General features: G+C 48.7%; 1 protein-coding gene across 1 annotated transcript; it reads left to right on the top strand.

Annotated features, from left to right (window-relative positions):
• The first annotated feature begins 1,207 nt into the window (after positions 1–1,207).
• Positions 1,208–18,892, top strand: ppip5k1a (diphosphoinositol pentakisphosphate kinase 1a). Its single transcript, XM_068742092.1, has 31 exons — positions 1,208–1,351; positions 1,591–1,786; positions 2,229–2,319; positions 2,431–2,516; positions 3,056–3,210; positions 3,777–3,878; positions 4,108–4,269; positions 4,353–4,474; positions 4,598–4,699; positions 4,833–4,919; positions 5,009–5,084; positions 5,169–5,278; positions 5,541–5,626; positions 5,728–5,853; positions 5,990–6,111; positions 6,222–6,404; positions 6,486–6,627; positions 6,722–6,945; positions 7,218–7,345; positions 7,433–7,547; positions 7,622–7,729; positions 7,847–7,975; positions 8,072–8,212; positions 8,550–8,643; positions 10,784–10,909; positions 12,769–12,831; positions 14,714–14,773; positions 16,086–16,265; positions 17,929–18,066; positions 18,155–18,268; positions 18,339–18,892. The coding sequence occupies exons 1-31, from the start codon at positions 1,208–1,210 to the stop codon at positions 18,890–18,892; spliced, it is 4,266 nt and encodes a 1,421-aa protein (XP_068598193.1).
• Positions 18,893–19,986: the final 1,094 nt, after the last annotated feature.

The following is a 19,986-nucleotide window of genomic DNA, read 5'->3' as shown; positions in this document are numbered from 1 at the left end:
AAGTACATTATATCTGTGGCGTGTTTCTTGCAGCACATACAAAAAGGTTCGTGCAGGTATTTTGTTTCTGATTTATCTATAAAATGTCAATACGATGACAGTTTAGTCTGAACCCCACGTTACAATAATGTAGAACAAATAAAACTGGGGAATTATAACTTGAATACGCGATGTACTGTGTAAGAGTCACAGTTTCGTTGTTCAGCTCGACGGCTAACTGTGTGTACCTCGTAGTTTTTGGTGGCAGTGGACATGCAAAGTGTTATGTTCTTCTGGATGTGTAAGTTACAACCGGCCTCGCTAACATTTTCCAAAATTGAACATTTGAAGGAAGATTACTGTGTAAGTGTTCTCACACAAAAATCTGCCCTTAAAGTCGTAACACTAAAAGAACAATTCACACACAACAACAAAAATCTTTTTTCCTCCCCGTCATACCATGGGGGGAAGTTTCTGAGTCCACAAAACGTGCGTGCTTCTGTACAATGTAAGCGTAAGCAGTAATGTGGTATTCTCCTAAATAACTAACAATCAAGGCGACTTGTTTTTAACCATAAAAGACAATCAAAAAACAAATGTAAGATCGGTCCCTGCAGCTTCTACATTGTAAAGAAGAACCACCAAGATCCCAGAATGGCAAGTAGAAAAGTGTTGTCCCTGTGCTATTGCATGGAACTTCTACAAATATAAATATGTGGTGGCCTGGTGTTCTTTGGATCTGCGTGTATAAATGATGAATGAGAGTGCAGTGTATTTTATAATACATGTATATATAGTACGTAGAGCGCAGTGAGACTGTCTGTAATTCGAGGTAATGTAAGTGAAAGTTGCTCGTGTGCTTTGTTTCTCTTACAGCGCCTCCTTATAAACAGAGGAGACGACTGCCATTAGATCATCGGAGCTGCTCCCTGGTAACCAAACCTGTTATCAGATGGAAATCTGAAAAAAGAATGAGAACCTGGAGTAACAAAGTCATTGCCGAGGACTGAGGAGTACGACAACGACAACATTTTATGTCTGAGCGTCGCTCTTTCAGTCTGGACCTCTGCCTCAGACCACTTTATCTCCCGGTTCTGCTGTCCAGCCCAGGCAGGGTGGACCCATTCTCCTCACCGGGCCGGGTGCCTTTCCATCAGCGGCGGACTCCAGCGGTGTGTTGGTGTACAATGGCGCCGTGGGACGCTGAGAGTTGCTGTGGGGTATTGTGATGTCAGAGGCCAGCAGCCTGGGTGAGAGCGGGCGTGGCGCTCCCAGATTCTTCGTGGGTTGCGAGGACGATGAGAGCGAAGTCCTGGAAGACCGCATGAAGACAGACATGGATCTTTATGCGGACGATGAAGACACAGACTCGGTGAGAGGGTATTTTCCATCATCTGTTTCTTTACTGACTCTCGACTGCTAGCTGGAAATGTGATCAAATGTAATTTCTTTACCAAGAATGAGTCTTGGTAGCATCACAGTTTTTGCTCTAGGCAGTGTTGAATTATCTATTGGAGATTTATGCTTTATGGATCTTTGATTCGGTTCTACGTTCATGGCGCCTCCTTCCTCACAGATGGCTGTAATGTTGCTCTCTTCTCTCTTGTTCAGCCGCCAGAGCGGCAGATCACAGTGGGGATCTGCTGCATGATGAAGAAGTCCAAGTCTAAGCCGATGACCCAGATCCTGGAGAGGCTGTGCAGGTTTGAGTACATCACTGTGGTCATCTTTCCAGAAGACGTCATCCTCAACGAACCGGTAGACAAATGGCCTCTGTGCGACTGCCTCATCTCCTTCCATTCTAAGGGTAAAAAAAAACAGAGCTATCCGCAGACACACGCATTCACACAGACAGGGTTTAAAGGTATATGCAAATTGTGTTAAATGTGCTTCCCACAAATCTGATATTAGTACGTCATGTTTATCAAACAAAGTCGCACAAATCACCTCACATGCTGCTGTTGTTGTGTAATCTGTCTTCCAGATCCATTTACACACCAAACAGAGTGCTTTTATCTAAAAGAAAAAAAAGATGGGGAGGACAGGACAGTCTTATTAAAATAAATAGCAGCGTATCAACACATGACACAAATAAAAAGATGGATGAACTTTTCTGTTTTGTGATCTTGCAGAAAAAATATTTGATATTTCGTAGATATAGTAACGTTCCCACTTTAAACATGAAGTCATCTTTTCTTTTCTTTTATCTGAAAGTGTGTTTAATTAACTTTTTGTCTGCCTTGATCCAGGATTCCCATTGGACAAGGCAGTGAGCTACGCCAAACTGAGGAACCCTCTGCTCATTAATGACCTGAACATGCAGTACTACATCCAGGACAGGTACTTCAGATTACTACTACTGCATTTCTACTATTGGTTCAAATTATTCATTCCATTGTGGGATTTTATTACTCAAGCACCATCATTTTGGTTTGTCATTTTGTCTAACAGGAGAGAAGTGTATCGTATCCTGCAGGAGGAGGGCATTGATCTTCCACGCTACGCTGTGCTGAACCGCGACCCAGACAAACCAGAAGGTCGGTCTGCCGGATCCACGCAACTGTCCGGCCCCTTGTTTATTCTAGAGCTTTTTAAAATGTGTTTTTTTTAACAGACCAAGCTTCTACTGAGGTTTTAAAATATTTGTAATACTTGTTTATCTCCATCCATCCAGCCTTTTAAAGTAGTAAAACTATGTGTTTTTAGTTATAGTTTTTTAACTTTGCAACATTCACTAAACGCTGAAAAGCTGAGGGAAGGTCAGGCGAGCTTAAATGACGTTTAGGATTCATCTACATTGAGCCGCTGTAATTTAAGACTTGATTGATCTTTAGTTCAGATCATGTAAGATTACAGTATTGCATGTGAAGCAGTTGAAAGTACACACAGTATACTGAAATACGTGTTTTGTCGACCGGTCATACAAGGAGAGGTTGAGACTGAGTGGTTCCGTGTCTCATGTCTCTGTCCTTTAAGGACTGTCTCGGTCATATAGCTGTGTGTGTGTGTGTGTGTGTGTGTGTGTGTGTGTGTGTGTGTGTGGGGACATATGGGGCTTATTTGCCGTCTCTCTCAGAGTGCAGCCTGGTGGAAGGAGAGGATCATGTGGAGGTGAACGGAGAGATCTTCCAGAAGCCTTTTGTTGAGAAGCCCGTCTGCGCCGAGGACCACAACGTCTACATCTACTACCCGACCTCCGCTGGCGGTGGCAGCCAGCGGCTCTTCAGAAAGGTTCATTCTGCTGTTCTTCTTTGGCTTTTTACAGTCTGTAAATTAAAACATATATCATTTAAAAGATGGGCGGTACGATGGGATAAAAGTGGGAACTAACTACAAAAACAAGCCTTAAATTGTCCCGTCTCTACCAGTTTGCGGTTGCCGTAGAGATCCCATTGAGTCATCAAGCCCAACCGCTGGTTGTTTATGTTGTAGTGCTAGCAGATTAGCGCTGGCTGGGTTTCAGTGACACACCAGAGCAGCTTTTAACTGTAATGTACGTTTGGACTCGGGATCTGGGACGTAATGGCGCTGGTGTTATCGCTGGAAACAGGCCCAGGGCAGGTCTTCACAGTTTCATTCAGTACGCCTTCCTTTTCATCCATTTATAACTGATCATTAACTGAGCAGTCCAAGCATTAACCTGCACCGCTCGAGGGAAGGTTCAGCATAAATCAAGCACATGTAGATCCAGCCTTGAGCTCGGCGTCTGACGTGATGTCACGGATGACTATTCAGCCGAGCAGCGACGCGTTTGGAATCGCAGCCTTTATTTGTTTTATTTTCTGTGATGTGCGCAGATCGGAAGTCGCAGCAGCGTGTACTCACCAGAGAGCAGTGTGAGGAAGACGGGCTCTTACATCTATGAAGAGTTCATGGCGACGGATGGCACCGATGTTAAGGTAGCGTATCGAGGGCCACATGAGCTGATCAATCATCAAAGAAAATGATTAACATCTGTTCAGTTCTCACGAATGGTTTTTTTTTATTTAAAAAAAAATGGCCGTGCTCTGGTGTAACGTAGCTAAAAACCTGTGAAGTCCATCAGAGCTTCATCAGCGGCAGCTGGAGATTAAAGTGTTGAATTAAACCAGTAATGCTCAGCCGAATGTGGGCGTGTCCTGTGACCAGGTGTACACCGTGGGGCCAGACTACGCTCACGCCGAGGCTCGCAAGTCTCCTGCTCTGGACGGGAAGGTCGAGAGGGACAGTGAGGGGAAGGAGGTCCGCTACCCCGTCATGCTGTCGGCCATGGAGAAGCTGGTCGCCCGCAAGGTGTGCCTGGCGTTCAAGGTGAGCGAAGACTTTGTCTCGTCGAAGTCTGGATTGTTCCCGGTTCACTTGGGGAGCAGAAATATGTCCTCTTTTCGGTGCAGCAAACTGTGTGTGGCTTCGATCTGCTCCGCGCAAACGGCCACTCGTATGTGTGCGACGTCAACGGCTTCAGCTTCGTGAAGAACTCCATGAAGTACTATGACGACTGCGCAAAGATCCTCGGGTACCACGTTTGGTTTCCTCATCCTTCCTCCACTGGCTACTCCTCTCTTCCCTCTGTTTACTTCCTGTTTCACATTTGTTTATTTGATTTGTGTGTGTGTGTGTGTGTGGCGGGGGTTTGTAGCAACATTGTGATGCGTGAGCTGGCCCCTCAGTTTCAAATCCCTTGGTCCATCCCTACTGAAGCAGAGGACATCCCCATTGTTCCCACTACATCAGGAACCATGTGAGTGAAAAGAACGATACATTTTGTGTGCAGCAGGGGTGGCCGATGGTCTTGTCATAAATGATCTCAGACTAAACGGTCTGAACTGGTTTGCTCCCGACGTTTTTTGTCGGTGTGTGTTCTCACACTCCAGGATGGAGCTACGCTGCGTCATCGCCGTCATTCGACACGGAGACCGAACGCCCAAACAGAAGATGAAGATGGAAGTTCGCAACCCTCTGTAGGTCACTTCAGTGGCTGCCCTCTGTTTGTTTCGATAAGACGGACTCGCGAACAACTTTGAGTCATGTTTGTCTCCGCCTCATTCAGGTTCTTTGAGCTATTTGAGAAATACGGAGGATATAAAAGGGGGAAATTAAAGCTGAAGAAGCCGAAACAACTGCAGGTAAAAACGAATCGAAGTTTAGTTTACAATACCGGCCCGTAAACATCTCGGACCTGACTCCTCGTTTCGCTGAACCTGGGACAGGAGGTGCTGGACATCACGCGGCAGTTGTTGGCAGATCTCGGACAGCACAATGACTGCGAGATAGAAGAGAAGAAGTCCAAGCTGGAGCAGCTGAAAACTGTTCTGGAAATGTGAGTTCAGAGCCACGGGGCTCGTGTTGAGCTCATTGTATGAACTACGATGAAAAGGCTTCAAGGCCGGGTCGTTTTCCAGTTTAGTCTTTGTGCTTAAAGCACTTTAAGTGTGTGACAGTCGACAGGATGTGGAGCGTGTGAGGTTAGCCGACTAGCTCGGTGCCTGGCTAGCAGACACGGATCCAGCCGGCACTTATTTGATGCTTTCGTGCTAGCCAACGCAAAATGTTTAATGATGCCGTATTTTTTGTTGCTGAAGGTACGGACACTTCTCTGGGATCAACAGAAAGGTGCAGTTAACTTACCTGCCCCATGGGCAGCCCAAAACCTCAAGTGAGGAAGAAGGTAGGACGACGCACAGACTTCGTTTCCGCCTCTTTCCAAACTCAACCTTGCAAAAATCCCGAAGTGATGGTTACGAGCGCTGCTCCGGTTCTGGTCCTCAGACACTCGTAAGGAAGGTCCGTCTCTGCTCCTGGTGCTGAAGTGGGGAGGAGAGCTGACTCCCGCTGGCAGAGTGCAGGCTGAGGAGCTGGGCAGGGCCTTCCGCTGCATGTACCCCGGAGGACAAGGTCAGACACGCACCCTCCTGGAAAGTCATTGTTGTCGTCATGGAAATGAATATATACGAATATATACTTTATTATTACGACATCTTCACATGTTTAAAGTGCCAGCCAGCTTGATGCTCTGGCTGTGTTTCTGTAGGAGACTATGCCGGCTTCCCCGGCTGCGGCTTGCTGCGGCTCCACAGCACCTACAGACATGACCTGAAGATATACGCTTCTGACGAAGGCAGGGTGCAGATGACCGCTGCAGCCTTCGCCAAGGTTTGCGGCGTTCTAAGAGCTCTGAAGGATCATGGAAGATGCTGCTTGAACATATCCAGGATTATTTCGTCTTCTACATTGCGTTTAATTGCGTGCGTCTGTGGGAGCAGGGGCTGCTGGCCCTGGAGGGGGAGCTAACGCCGATCCTGGTGCAGATGGTTAAGAGCGCCAACATGAACGGGCTGCTGGACAACGACAGCGACTCGCTGAGCAGCGGCCAGCATCGCGTCAAAGCCCGGCTCCATGAGATTCTGCAGAAGGACCGGGACTTCATCGAGGAAGACTACGACAGGGTGATTGGCCAGGCTGTTGAAATCCTTCAGCAGGGCGGGGACACGTTCATCGTCATCGTTCCGTTTGCGTTTGTGTGACAGCTGGCTCCGACCTGCGGCGCCTCGCTGGTGAATTCGATGAAGATAGTCCAGAACCCGGTGGCCACATGTGACCAGGTCTACGGCCTCATCCAGAGCCTGACCTCCCAGATCCGCAAAAGGATGGAGGACCCCAAGTCAGCTGGTGCGACTCGCTTATCACATGTTAGCGTCCGTCCGGGGGCGTGCTTTTGTTTGATGTGTTTTGTTCGCTGCTTCATTGAACCCCCCCCCACCAGACCTTCAGCTGTACCACAGTGAGACCCTGGAGCTGATGCTGCAGCGCTGGTCCAAACTCGAGAAAGACTTCCGCATGAAGAACGGCCGCTACGACATCAGTAAAATACCGGACATCTACGACTGCGTGAAGTACGACGTCATCCACAACGCTTCCCTGGGGCTGGAGGACACGCTGGAGCTGTTTAGACTGTCTCGCGCTTTGGCTGACATCGTCATCCCACAGGTGAGGGGGGCGGGGGGGGGGGGGGGGGGGCTCAGGTGGGTCACATATGGACGACTGCAAGCAAACATGTCCTTGTGCTTTTCGTGCGTGAGGATAGTTGTGCTCGATGGCTGTTTTTGATAGATTTATAACTTTGATTTGACTTTGATTTGAAATATATGTGGGAAGACCAGTTTTTATTTGCTCATTTTACAAAATGTAGACTTTTAGATGATCAGAAGTAACGCCACCGGTTTCTGGTATCTTCATCACATTTATCGATATTGTTACAGGAATATGGCATAAGCAAAGCAGAGAAATTGGACATCGCATACGCCTACTGCCTTCCGCTGGTCAGGAAGATCCAACTGGACCTGCAGAGGACCCATGAGGACGAGTCCGTCAACAAGCTGCACCCTCTGTGAGTCCCGGGATCGGTTCCTAACGCAAGTCTGTTCAGGTGGGAATCCGTGATGAAGCATCTAAGACCGGGGTGTCTGGTTTCCAGGTACTCTCGTGGAGTTTTGTCTCCCGGCCGCCACGTCAGGACGCGTTTGTATTTCACCAGCGAGAGTCACGTCCACTCGCTGCTCAGCCTTTTCCGCTACGGATGTTTGCTGGATGTAAGCGTCCAGATCCGTCCTGCAGAAATCTGAACGGGGCACGGATGGATGTGAAAATGTGTTTGTGTCGACAGGAGGAGAAGGACCAGCAGTGGAAGCGCGCCATGGATTACCTCAGTGCTGTTTCTGAACTCAACTACATGACTCAGATCGTCATCATGCTGTATGAAGACAACAATAAGGTAGCGTTCTGTAGCTCCATTTTGCTCTATTAAGTTGGATCCCAGTGGCATAGCTCAGAATGTTAACGTGAGAGTCTTTCAGCTTGCCATATTCGAGACGGTGTGATCCTCCTACAGGACATGTCCTCAGAGGAACGTTTCCACGTCGAGCTTCACTTCAGCCCCGGCGTCAAAGGCGTAGAGGAGGAGGAGAACGCGCCGACCGGCTTCGGCTTCAGGCCCGCGTCCGCCGAGGTCGCTCGCCAGGTAAAACCGACACCAGAGCATCTTTCCCCCCCCCGCCGCGCTTTCATTCTGCAGATAGCGGTGAGCGTGTTCTCGCCTTCTTCACTGCTCACTCAGAATCGAGGGAAGCGAACGGAGCCCGGCAGCCTGGAGGACCTTTTAAGAGACGAGACGGACCGCGCCGTGCCGCTGTCTGAGCCAATCGCCATTCAGAGGAAGTCCCCGCTCATTCGCAATCATAAGACTGGATCCATGGAGGTGACTCGAACTAAATCAGCTTCCATCTCTGTCTCTGAAAGCAGACGTGAAGCCGCTGCCCTGTTTATCCGTTTGTCTCATTAGAGGAAAAAGTTCATGTAATAAGTTTTGTCTCGACTCTCTGCTGCTCTGCTTATCTCTGCTAATTAGCCAGTCAGCTATGGAGCCTGCTCAGACAGTCAGCTCACTGAAGTCGCACTGTTATCACCGTCTGTGTGTGTGTGTGTGTGTGTGTGTGTGTGTGTGTGTGTGTGTGTGTGTGTGTGTGTGTGTGTGTGTGTGTGTGTGTGTGTGTGTGCGTGTGCGTGTGCGTGTGCGTGTGTGTGTCCTCTCACAGGTTCTGTCAGAAACATCGTCCTCCAAAGCAGGCAGCTATCGGCTCTTCTCACTCTGCTCGCGCCAGTCCCCGGACATGAAACAAAGTGGATTAGGTAGGTGTTTTAAATCCGGTCTCCACGACAACGACGTATATAGATGACCTTTTTTTTAACCCGAGAGGATGCATCGTGAGTAATGGAAGTAGAACCCTGAGGGCTGCCTGCGTGCTGTACATGCGAGCTTGTTGATGCGTTCACTTGCTTGTGAAGGAAACTATTCACCGCCTGATGATGAAACGGTTGCTGTGTTTGATGCCGCTTTTACAGCTGGGATTTAAATCATGATGAATTACGTAACTCAATTTTCATTTTCATGTTGTTTTGCATCAAGAAGTGTGTCATTTGAAGTGTTTTTCCCGCTCCGTTCGTGCAGCGTGAGCGTGAACCCGTGTGCCGGTGGCGTGTTCAGGTGCTCCGCGGAGGTGTTCAACATTTCCATCGTGTTGCTGGCCTGTTTAATCCCAGAGAAATGACGACTCTGCAACCGTTCAGTCCTGCTGGCTGGTCGCCGCGGTTAAAAGAAAAATCCACCCCGAGTTGCATTTCTGTGTTGGTTTTTTGTTTTTTTGGGGGTGATGTTATGTGTTCACACCCCCCCCCCCTCCCTCCCACAGACATAATGATGGGGGCTGAAGTCTTCAATTAAACCATCAGTCAAGTGCACATCTCACAAACTATACTTAGTATCTGCACCACTCTTTAATGCACATACTAAAATTTGAATTTTCAACTGTCTTGTTTCCATGGAAACGGCATATTTGAGGTGCGTTTGATGTGCAGTTATCTCCCAAACATCATAGCTTTGCCTACTTTATATTCACGATGTTAACTAGTTCTGACTTTATGATATTTAGATTTTAGAGCAGGTCACGTTCCTTTAAATGTTCCTCTGAAGGTTCTCCACAGCAAACCCTCCATAACGAACGCGCACGACTCTCGTCTCGCTACAGGAGGACAGCAAACCCTCCGTAACTAACGCGCACGACTCTCGTCTCGCTAAAGGAGGACAGCAAACCCTCCGTAACGAACGCGCACGACTCTCGTCTCGCTACAGGAGGACAGCAAACCCTCCGTAACGAACGCGCACGACTCTCGTCTCGCTACAGGAGGACAGCAAACCCTCCGTAACGAACGCGCACGACTCTCGTCTCGCTAAAGGAGGACAGCAAACCCTCCGTAACTAACGCGCACGACTCTCGTCTCGCTAAAGGAGGACAGCAAACCCTCCGTAACTAACGCGCACGACTCTCGTCTCGCTACAGGAGGACAGCAAACCCTCCGTAACTAACGCGCACGACTCTCGTCTCGCTACAGGAGGACAGCAAACCCTCCGTAACTAACGCGCACGACTCTCGTCTCGCTACAGGAGGACAGCAAACCCTCCGTAACTAACGCGCACGACTCTCGTCTCGCTACAGGAGCAGAGACGATGTTGCGTATGAATGGAATGCCCGCGCGACGTTTCATCCCCTGATGCTTCTGGCCTCTGCCGAGGGGCGAGTCGGGTTCTTTTACTCGTTCTGTATAGAACGGCCTCTGCTCTGCTGTCTGGAACCGACCTCGCGTCGATGCCCATCTCCGACTTAACCCTTTCTGTTCCCAGCTGCTGGTTCAACCGTCTCACGGGAAGAAGTTTAACCGACAAAAGGACTGATTATCTGTCCAGCCCGCCTCTATTTTCTCTTTCCCTGCTGCTCTCTTGTGCTCTGTGCTGGGACATACTAACGCCGAAACACGTCTCAACGGACGTCTCGCATGATCTGAAAGGTTTTCTGGGTGGATTTTTCTTTTCAGCCACGCGGTCTCAGCGGCCTCTTAGGAGCACAGAGACGCTGGAATAAGATGCATGCTCTCCTCTCGGTCATTATGTCTGTTTCTGTCTCTCTCTCTCTCTCTCTCTCTTTCTCTAGATCAGGGGTCCCCAACCGGGGCGTGCGAGACCTTTAATTATGCCATTCATAATAAATTTAGAGGTTTAAACATTTATTTACTCATTATTTTTGCTAATACCTTTAAACATATAGCTTAAATAAATTTGCTGCTCATCTTTTGTAGGGAGTGCGAGAACAGATTAACAGTTTTTGAGAGGTGCGAGGCATAGAGAAGGATGGGAACCCCTGCTCTAGATAGTGATTTAAGTAACGGCATGATATTTAGCAGTAACTAACCCCCCCGCCCCCCCCCCCCCTCGCAGGCTCTCAGTGTGCCGGGCTCTTCAGCACCACTGTCCTAGGTGGGTCCTCTAGCGCCCCTAACCTGCAGGACTACGCTCGCGCTCAGCGCAAAAAATTCTCCGCTGGCAGTCTGTCCTACAAAGACGGTACGTGTTTGAGACGGCGCTCCTCCACTAACCCGCGCAGGTTACAGGCGCACACAGTTAGCGCCACGCCCTGAGGGACACCCGAGCACACCGGCATGTCAGGTAGAAGCTTTCACTGATACTAGAATCAGTTTAATCGCCATTCACAGACTAGGACTACAACAAATAATAAAACCATATTACTGATACACATACGTGTATATAAATATATGCTCGTCATGGTTTTAGGCATCTCTGTGTTTTTAGACCTCATACACGTTCTAGCGCATTCCATCATTCCTTTTTTTTTTTCTCCAAACCTCATTGAGTCAAATTTATTTTTGGATCTTTGTGTATATTCTGCCTCAGGCCCAGTTAATGTCCCAAACCGGAGCAATCCTGAATGCATAGAACGTCCTGTACGCCGCCTGCTTCAGAGACGACTGTGCTGTTGGCGTTAGACGCTTCACGCTGGAACATACTGAAGCGACGCGCCTGCTCGCCATTCATCGCCGTTCCAAATCCACCTTTAATACGTCTGCAATACTTCTTTATAATAATTTTAATTTCTAATTGATGACCTTTCAAAGTGGTCTGGTTTAGATAGCTCGTCCTCCAGGTCATTGTGGAAGCATTTTATTGATTGGAAAACAGGAAGATGATCAGTTTTACTTCCTAATTGATAAAAGCTTGTTGTTATGGACGCAGTATAAAGATCACCACCGAGGATCCAGCTGCATTGAACTCGGTGTGGGCTAGCTTATTTGCAGCTAAACTTTATTGATAACGTTCTTTTTGTCAACTTTAATGTTCAGTCGGTTAGTTTAATGGTACCCCCCCCCCAAGACATTCTGCATACTGCTTTTATGAAGCGACTTTTCATCAGTGTGTCCATGAACTGCCCTTCATTCTCAAACTTCATCTCCTTTCCAAGTGTGTTTTGATGCAATGTATTTCTTTCTTTTTGCGCCACCCGTGGCTGCACTGACCTCCTGCTGAGCGGCAGACCTTTGACCTGTTCAGAGGGACATTTACATCCGGAGGAGATACTTTTATTTTTTTGCTTTTTAAATGGGACGTCCAAGAAACGCTGGTGATGCTTGACTCATAAATCTTGTCTTGACTCGGTAGCAGAAAACATGCATCCCATCATCCACTGTTTATTTGTGCGTGACCATGTTAGGAATCCATGCAGGAATCCGCTGTGAGCAGTGAAAGGAGATTTATGGCGTCTGTGCTTGCCGCCGAGTGTCGGTGTCTGTTGTCCTGTCGTCCAGTAGGTGTCCCTGTTGTCACGCTGTCTCCTCTCTGCTGCCATCCTCCTGCTTGTTGTCCTCTCGCTGTTGGTCGTCCATCTTGTGTTTCGGTTCTATTCCTAGAATCAAAGGAGGCATTTATAGCCTCAACGCCGGCAAATACTCGTGAATGGTGGCGCATTCAGTTCCTTCCTCGCTGCGTGACGTTGGGGTCATCCTGAAAGGAAAGAGCGGTTGTCTTTCTTTCTTTCTTTTTCTTTTTTGCGACAGTGCAGAGCGTCGAGGCAAAGTGACGTTGGTGTTGTTCTTAAGACCTCAAACGGGAAATGGATCTGAAGCTTTTCAGACTTTTGAGATTTGCTTGGCGTTTCATCTCACCTTGTCACCAGAACATGTCCCACCCATGTCCCATGTCCCGTGTCCCATGTCCCATCGTCAGATACGTCTGTTTTTACAGCCGTCAGTCAGGACTTTCCTCATAAACTAAATAAACCTCACTAAACCAGGCTTTTCCTGCACAATACGAGTAGGTTGCTTCTCCATTTCTGCACCCATGTTAGGAATGGAAAGATGTTTTTGGGGCTCCAAGTAACACTAGTGATTCATTTTTATTTTTTTCCTCAGAGTTGTTGTCTATGCCGGCAGTAAAACGATTTTCTGTGTCGTTTGCAAAGCATCCGACTAATGGTACGTCTGCTTCTTTCAAGTATTTTTCCACTTCACCTCCCTTCGTCTTGCATGTCTTCAAGCTTTTATTTATTGATCTTGGGTTGTTTTATTTCCCCCACATGGCCCTCCAGGATTCCGGCTTTCAGTTATTGTTTTTTATTGATTTAACTTTATTGATTTTTTTTTTTTGGTTACCCATATGCTTCGGACTCTTACCTTTCCAACACGACCTGACATTTTCTCCCTAACCAGGGATCCCACTGGTCATTGAACTTACGATACATCGAGAAATAAGGTGCGAAAGGCGAAGCCGAAAATAACGTCTTATTGACGATCGCGCCTGTGATCAGCTGGGATTAGTGGGAATCATTTCCACCGTATAATCCGTTAGCACCTTTTTAAAGGTTCGGTGCTCTAACCAGCTGTCAAAAGAGCAGTTCACCGATAATCAAAATTCTGATTGGTAATGTTAAAAACTGAATTGAAAGAAGCTCAAAATGACTCCATGTAGTTTCCACACACTGGGTGGGCAATCAGCAATATCAGGGTGTAACCAATCAGTTTAGTATCTCAGGCCTTCCAGAGACTTTGATTCCACTGTGCAAGCTGTATGGAGTCATGCTGTGCGGACTGGGGAAGTTCCTTGGGATCAGCGATGATTGGATAATTCGCTTTCTTTTTTTAGTGTGAACTGTTCCTTTAACATTCCGCACCATTTTAACAGTAGCTAATAGCGTTCCTTTACCTACTTAGTGTTTCAGTAACCGCAGTAAAACATTCACTAAAAACATGAGGTCACTAGTGTAACGCTTTCAGATGTCTGGAATTGGCCACGCCCCCAATCACCTCGTCTGCGAGTACACTCGAGGGGCGTGTCGTATAGCGACAGGATGCTAACAGAGTTAACCTCCATTCTAGTTGTATAAATCATACACGGTTATTAGCATTTTGCAGATTAACAAACAATTCAATCCGTCGTATGCTGCGATGCCGATCGATCCGAAACGCGGAGGAACATTGATTTGTATGGTGGCTGCAGGGATTAACTGGGAAACTCATCCGTTTGCTCAGAAGTCAGACACATAATCATCATTTTTGCATCGTCACTTCCATCGGTGAGGTTTGTCTCATTTTCCTCACCTTTTTTAAATGGCTGATTGTTTGAATCCCGCGACCGCCGCTGCTTCCTTCCTTTGTGGGATTTGTGATTTGACTCGAAGCGCATTTAAGTTTCACGATGTCGTGAATTAAGAGTCCGGGGTGCGACACGGCGTGACATTTGGGTCCTAGACGCAGCAGCCGACAAAAGCAAACGTTTCAATGATACAGCGAATAGCAACGTGATCATTGATGAGGAGCGCTGATGAAAACTGTCGTCGTGACCCTTTTACGTCGGTGTTTTGGGATTGATCACGGATGAAACGGGAGAGTTTGGCTTTGTTTCTGTTTCGCCGTTTCTCCATCGGAATAGAATTGTTTTAATGAGTGAACGCTCTGACTGGCATTCAGGAGGTTAGCAAACGAGAGCGAGCGTCGGCTATAGCGTAGCGGTGATGTGTGAGTAATTGATCCCAGTTATTTGAGCTAGCTGCAGTTATTATCCACATTAGAATGGCTTTGATTAATCTGTATAAAACGATGACGCAGGAAGGTCGTATTTCCATTTAGTTGTTTTTACGCCATTTGACGCTCGGCCTCGCCGTCGACGTCAGGCGGCCGCCCTTGCTCTGATTGGAGCGTTACGCCACCCTCCGGCGGCGCAGCGACGTGCTCAACATGGCAATGAGCATCGATTGAGAAGATTAAAACATCAAACATATCTACAAATCCATCCCCCGCCCAGCTCACTGGTCCCCCCCCCCCCCTTGACGCCCTTGATCGGTATGTTTGTTCACCACAGGAACACAAGATGACGCGTCCGCCATAGCAGCGGCGCCGCCTCTGTGGTGCACTGTGGAAGGTATGACGGACCCCCCCGAAGCCGTTTGTTGTGGCTCCCAAAGGTCCAGCTCCTGCTTCCTGTGTCGTGGGGGGGTGGGGGGGTACCGGTGTCTGCTCGCGTGCCTATTTGGGCTCCCCTGCACATTTAACAACTGTGCTGCTTCACGGGGCTGGCTGCCGCGGGGCTTCTCGCCACGCTTGCTCCCTCGTGGAATCTCGTGCATTTGATTGATGCTCTTTTAATAATGAAAACTAAATGTGAGACCGCAGGGGAGCAACATGGCATTCGTGTTTCCAGCGTCTTGCTCTGAGCCTTGCTGAAGTGGCGGCTGTTGGCTGCCGCTGCATTTGCAACAGGAGCTCCATGCCTCTCCTCCTTCCATCTCTCCTTCTCCTCCCTTTCTCTCTGTTCACTCTTGTTTCTCCCAGAAGCTCATTTCCACCAGTAAGAAACATTCCCAGTACTAGAAAAAGCACTCGCAAAAGCAAACCTCCGCCAAGCGGCTCATTCCTCTCGTTATGGGATTTGCACCAAAAATGATAGCCTTGTTTTTATTTTATTTACATTTTTAGCTTCAGTTACCTTAAAACGTACCTTTTAGCAATTGAATTAGCATTGACATCATTAGTTCAATAGTTATGCATAACCTCCTTGCCGGAGGTAATATCAAATGCAAAAGTGGATCAGACTTGGCGTGTATAAAAAAAATTATCCATAAATTGGTTTCAATGTTTAAAAAATATCTTTCCCCTGATCTCATTCTGGATCAGAACCAGAATACATTTTACATGATGGTTCATATCGGACCCCTTTATAACTGATTTTTTGTGAGTGAACTGAATTCATATTTTACAAGATATTATTTTTTCACCTATCGTCAAGTAAAAAAAGCAATCATCTTATCTTTTTAATTTATTAAATGTCTCAAATTAATGGTTGGGTGCCAGAAAACTAATTTTTAACAAATATTATTTCATGTGATAAGGAATTTTCTCTAAACTAATTCAGTTTCTCATTATTACGAGATGCTTTAACAAAATATTTGCTGAGCATTTAAAAATTTTGATGAACTATTTTGATGAATTATTCATTATGTCAAACAAATATTTTGAGAAACAAAGGATCTGAAAATAATTACTTTCTACTGTAAAATAAAATAATTTAAGCACAAATGGGCTTCCATCATTTCCTCTCATCTCATCGTACTTGAATCATTCTCACCCCCCCCCCCCCCCCCCTTGCTCATATCCTATTGTTTCATTTCTGTTTATACTGCTGCTCCTCCTCCTCCACTGCTCTGTCCTTCCTCGCTCTCCCTCTTCTTCCTCAGAGCCCTTGGAGGAGCACCATGTGGCCCAGTTGTTGAGGTGCTTCTCCACCGACCTCAGCCTGGGCCGCCACCTCTCTCTGGACGGGCCGCTTGCCCATCACCTCCACCTGTGCGCCTACCACCTCCGTCTCTTCCGAAACTGGCTCATCTCCGGCCAAGGCCCCCTAGAGTACCTCCACGGTCAGCCCCTGGCCCCGCCCCTCAGCCCCACCCCCTGTTTCTCACGGTTTAGTTGGGAGTGTGCTTGTTGACTCTCATGCTTTTGCCTCTTGATGTTTCTGCATGTTGCCTGTTTCTGTGGTTGCTACCTGGAGTGGACAGTTTCCTGTTTGGGATTTGTGGGCCATTTTTGCGACCTTTAGACCCCCTGCTGTGGAGTCACCAGGTTTCACGGCCATCTTTCCTCCAGTCTGTAAACTCTTAAAATTCGTAACTAAAAAAAAATTCCTAAGAATCCGAAATTCTTGAAAAATAAATATTCACCATTGAAGCCAAATTTATTCAAAATAAAAATAACAATTTTAAAGCATGCCAACTATTCTCAAGTAACCCTCCAGGAAATCAGAATGTCCCAAGTGAATGTGAACGGAAGTCCAAACATTCAAGAATACATTAGAAAACTTCATTCAATTTGATATTTTTGATTAGGAACACTTTAAATAATTTTTTGTTTGGCCCACGTGTCAAATATTAAAAGTACAATTTAAATACAAACCTTGTTAAATTTATATAAATTAAAAGAGTGCAACCCGGTCATTCAGGAAAATAACGCAACCCTAAAAGACGAGTCTGAGGACGCGTTGGACATCTTATTGACACTTTGCGTTCCGGTCCGTTTTCTCCCGTCTCTCGCAATAAAAATGAAACGACTTCATTCCGTCAGACTCAAACAGGAAGTCTCATCGATGAACACGTTTCCACGCCCCGTTCCTATCAGACACGAATAGCCATAAACATTGTATTAAAGCAGCACCATCAAGGTTCCAACGCCGTAGAGAGTCTGTCCTCGCCGCTCTGAGCCTCCGCCCTCGCCGCTCTGAGCCTCCGCCCTCGCCGCGCTGAGCCTCCGCCCTCGCCGCTCTCAGCCTCCGCCCTCGCCGCGCTGAGCCTCCGCCCTCGCCGCTCTGAGCCTCCGCCCTCGCCGCTCTCAGCCTCCGCCCTCGCCGCGCTGAGCCTCCGTCCTCGCCGCTCTGAGCCTCCGCCCTCGCCGCTCTGAGCCTCCGCCCTCGCCGTTCTGAGCCTCCGCCCTCGCCGCTCTGAGCCTCCGCCCTCGCCGCTCTGAGCCTCCGCCCTCGCCGTTCTGAGCCTCCGCCCTCGCCGCTCTGAACTTTGGAACCGGCTGCTCTTTCGGTGAAGTTTGAACGCCAGCTTCCCTCCGGTCGTTTAACCAGCATGCGACTCCTGCTTGTTTGGTGTCCGTTTGGCGCCCCCGTGAGGGTTGCCTTCGGGTTGAGCTGTGGTTTGACGCTTTGTGATTGTGACCGGCTCTGGTGGAATGGTTGTGCACTAACGTGTCGGGCCGGGCGGCGTCGTGCGCCGCCGTTCGAGCCGCAGCTTCTGAGGCTGAGCGGAAAGATTGACGCTTTTTTATTTTATTTTTTTTTAGATCTGCTTGCATTTGCAAAATAACACCAGATGTGCGAGGCGTCGGCTCGCTGCGGGTCGGTCTGGCGTCCCGTTGTCTTGGCGTCCAGCATGGTTTTTTTTTTGCAGAGTAGACCGTAGCGGCTGGCGGGAGGCGCTGGATGGATCAGGGCCCGTTGAGACGAGGGAACGGGACGCGAGGGCGCCGCGAGGCGTTTCGTGTCGGCTCACCGCCTGCTCCTCTCCTCCTCTGCCGCAGGCTTCGAGGGCTGCTCCATGGTGCCGTCGATCTACCCCCTGGAGACGCTGCACAACTCGCTGTCGCTGAGGCAGGTCAACGCCTTTCTGAGCAGCGTGTGTGAGAGCGCAGCGGACCCCCGGAGCAGGACCACCAGAGGTCGGAACCGAACTCGGATCCGTCGTCGGTAAAAAAAAAAGGCGCTCATCGTCCGGGTCCCCTAACTTCAGCCGCTCTTCTTCTGCAGCTCTGTCGGCCATGCTCGGCGCCCACAACCAGCCGTTGGTGGACTCGTGCGTCCCCCAGCGGGCCGTGTCGTCCTCCGTCTCGCTCAGGTCTCGTTCCGACAGACCCCCTTGGTGTGAGTATCTGACCCCACAGCCCCAATGTGAAGTTCTTTCCGCCCTCTTACTGGTCCTCTGCTCCTACAGACAGCAGCGGTCCGTCCAGCACGGTGTCCAGCGCCGGGCCTTCCTCTCCCAACACCGCCGACACCTCGCCACACTTCAGCTTCAGCGATAAGATCTCCCTCACCCCTCAGAGCAGCGAGGAGACGCACTCTTCCCAGCCAGGCCCGGCCGCCGAGCCACAAGTCCTCAAAGCCAGCCAAGTCCCTCTGACTCCAAATAACTCGCCGGAGGAGGAGCCTGAACTTCCCGAATCCCCTCAGGAAGGGCTGAGCGTGCCCCCTGAAGCCGGTGCAGCTTCGGATCCGGGCCCGAGGGCGCCCTGTTCTGGGTTACCCGAGCTCACCCTGGGCTGGATGGAGGCGTACTGCCTCCCGGGTTCCCTGCCTGTGCTGCTGGAGCTCAGGGAGAGCAGCAGTGAAGCGGGTTCCAGCTCCCAGACGCCCCAGTCTCCAGAGGGACCCGACGAGTTCTTTGACACTCAGGAGTCCATAGAGCTGTGGATGGAAAGTCAGGAGGGCCTCCCCCGTCCTGAGACGCCCCTAGAGGTGGGAGCCACAACCACAGCAGAGCCTTAGCGCGGCAAGACCTCCAAGACCCCCCCTTGCCCGAGATCTCTCCGATACTACTGCGCTCACATCTGGACCTGAAGCCTCCTCCAGGGAGGGGCTGTACCGAGCCGCTGCCCACCGGACCCCCCCCCCCCGACTCCGTTGTGGCGAGTTGATTAGTACTGAAAATGGGCACGTCCACTACTTCACCCGGAAATAAAAAAATGAGCCTCACAGGAAAGGTGTTAGACAAACGCAGACACTGATCTGAAGTCTGATCCGGATGCTGCAGCGGCGCTGGCGGGCCCCGACTTTCTGTTTTTCTGTGAACCTGCGTCAGGGAGGCCGTGAGCCGCCTCCTTCAGTCCCATTGAGCTCTAAACCCAGTAGGAGTCCGCTTCTTGTGAGGTATATTAGAATTTAAGGGTTCTGTTATCGTTACTTTTTTTATTTTTTGCTTTCGCACAAGCCTTTGTCTTAACGCTGCGTTCATTGATATTTTTGGCCACTAGGGGGCTCGTCTGATGAAACTAAAAGTCGTTTTAGCTCCTCCTCCTTTCTGCAGACCTGCCATGTTGTGCAGGAAAAGGTGAACAGCGGCTTGATGGGGAGCTTTGGGTCTCGAACAGGATGAGGAAAAGGTCACTTCACCTGTGGGGCATTCAGCCATTGTTACCTGGAAGCTATTGATAGATATCAATTGTACTTTTTGTCTTTCTTACGTTACACTTAGACGGCAAGAGTGAAATACAAAAATGAAAAATACAGCAGAACGATGCAGCGGCAGGACAATCTGCAGCTCTTCGTGCTAAGCTAGCGTCTGTCCTGTCCTGAGCTTCTATCGTCAATACTTTTGTGTGTGTGGTTTTAAAAATGAACGCCGGACAATGAGGCGAAAATGGATTCAAGCCCCGGTTAGAGAACTGCTGACGCGCCCAAATCCTTACGAGCCATTAAAGATTTAATATAAGCAGAAGGAAGTGGATAGATAGAGGAAATTATATTTATTTTGAAATTGTATCTCGGAAAATAAATTAGTATTTTGATACCCACATTGCATATTTAATTGTACCATAGTTGCTGTTTATTTTTTTGTAATTTCACCTCCCGATGCGGGAAAA

Source organism: Brachionichthys hirsutus, chromosome 1, assembly GCF_040956055.1.
Source record: "Brachionichthys hirsutus isolate HB-005 chromosome 1, CSIRO-AGI_Bhir_v1, whole genome shotgun sequence".
Lineage (NCBI taxonomy): Eukaryota > Metazoa > Chordata > Actinopteri > Lophiiformes > Brachionichthyidae > Brachionichthys > Brachionichthys hirsutus.
Note: the sequence above shows the minus strand (reverse complement) of the source record. Positions and strands in the feature narration are given on the sequence as shown.

Excerpts from the sequence above, each read along its gene's own strand:
- ppip5k1a (XM_068742092.1), top strand. The coding sequence starts at position 1,208 with ATGTCAGAGGCCAGCAGCCTGGGTGAGAGCGGGCGTGGCGCTCCCAGA. Across the intron at positions 7,346-7,432 it reads GTCAACAAGCTGCACCCTCT|GTACTCTCGTGGAGTTTTGT; the intron begins GTGAGTCCCGGG and ends TCTGGTTTCCAG. Across the intron at positions 18,067-18,154 it reads CCGGAGCAGGACCACCAGAG|CTCTGTCGGCCATGCTCGGC; the intron begins GTCGGAACCGAA and ends CTTCTTCTGCAG.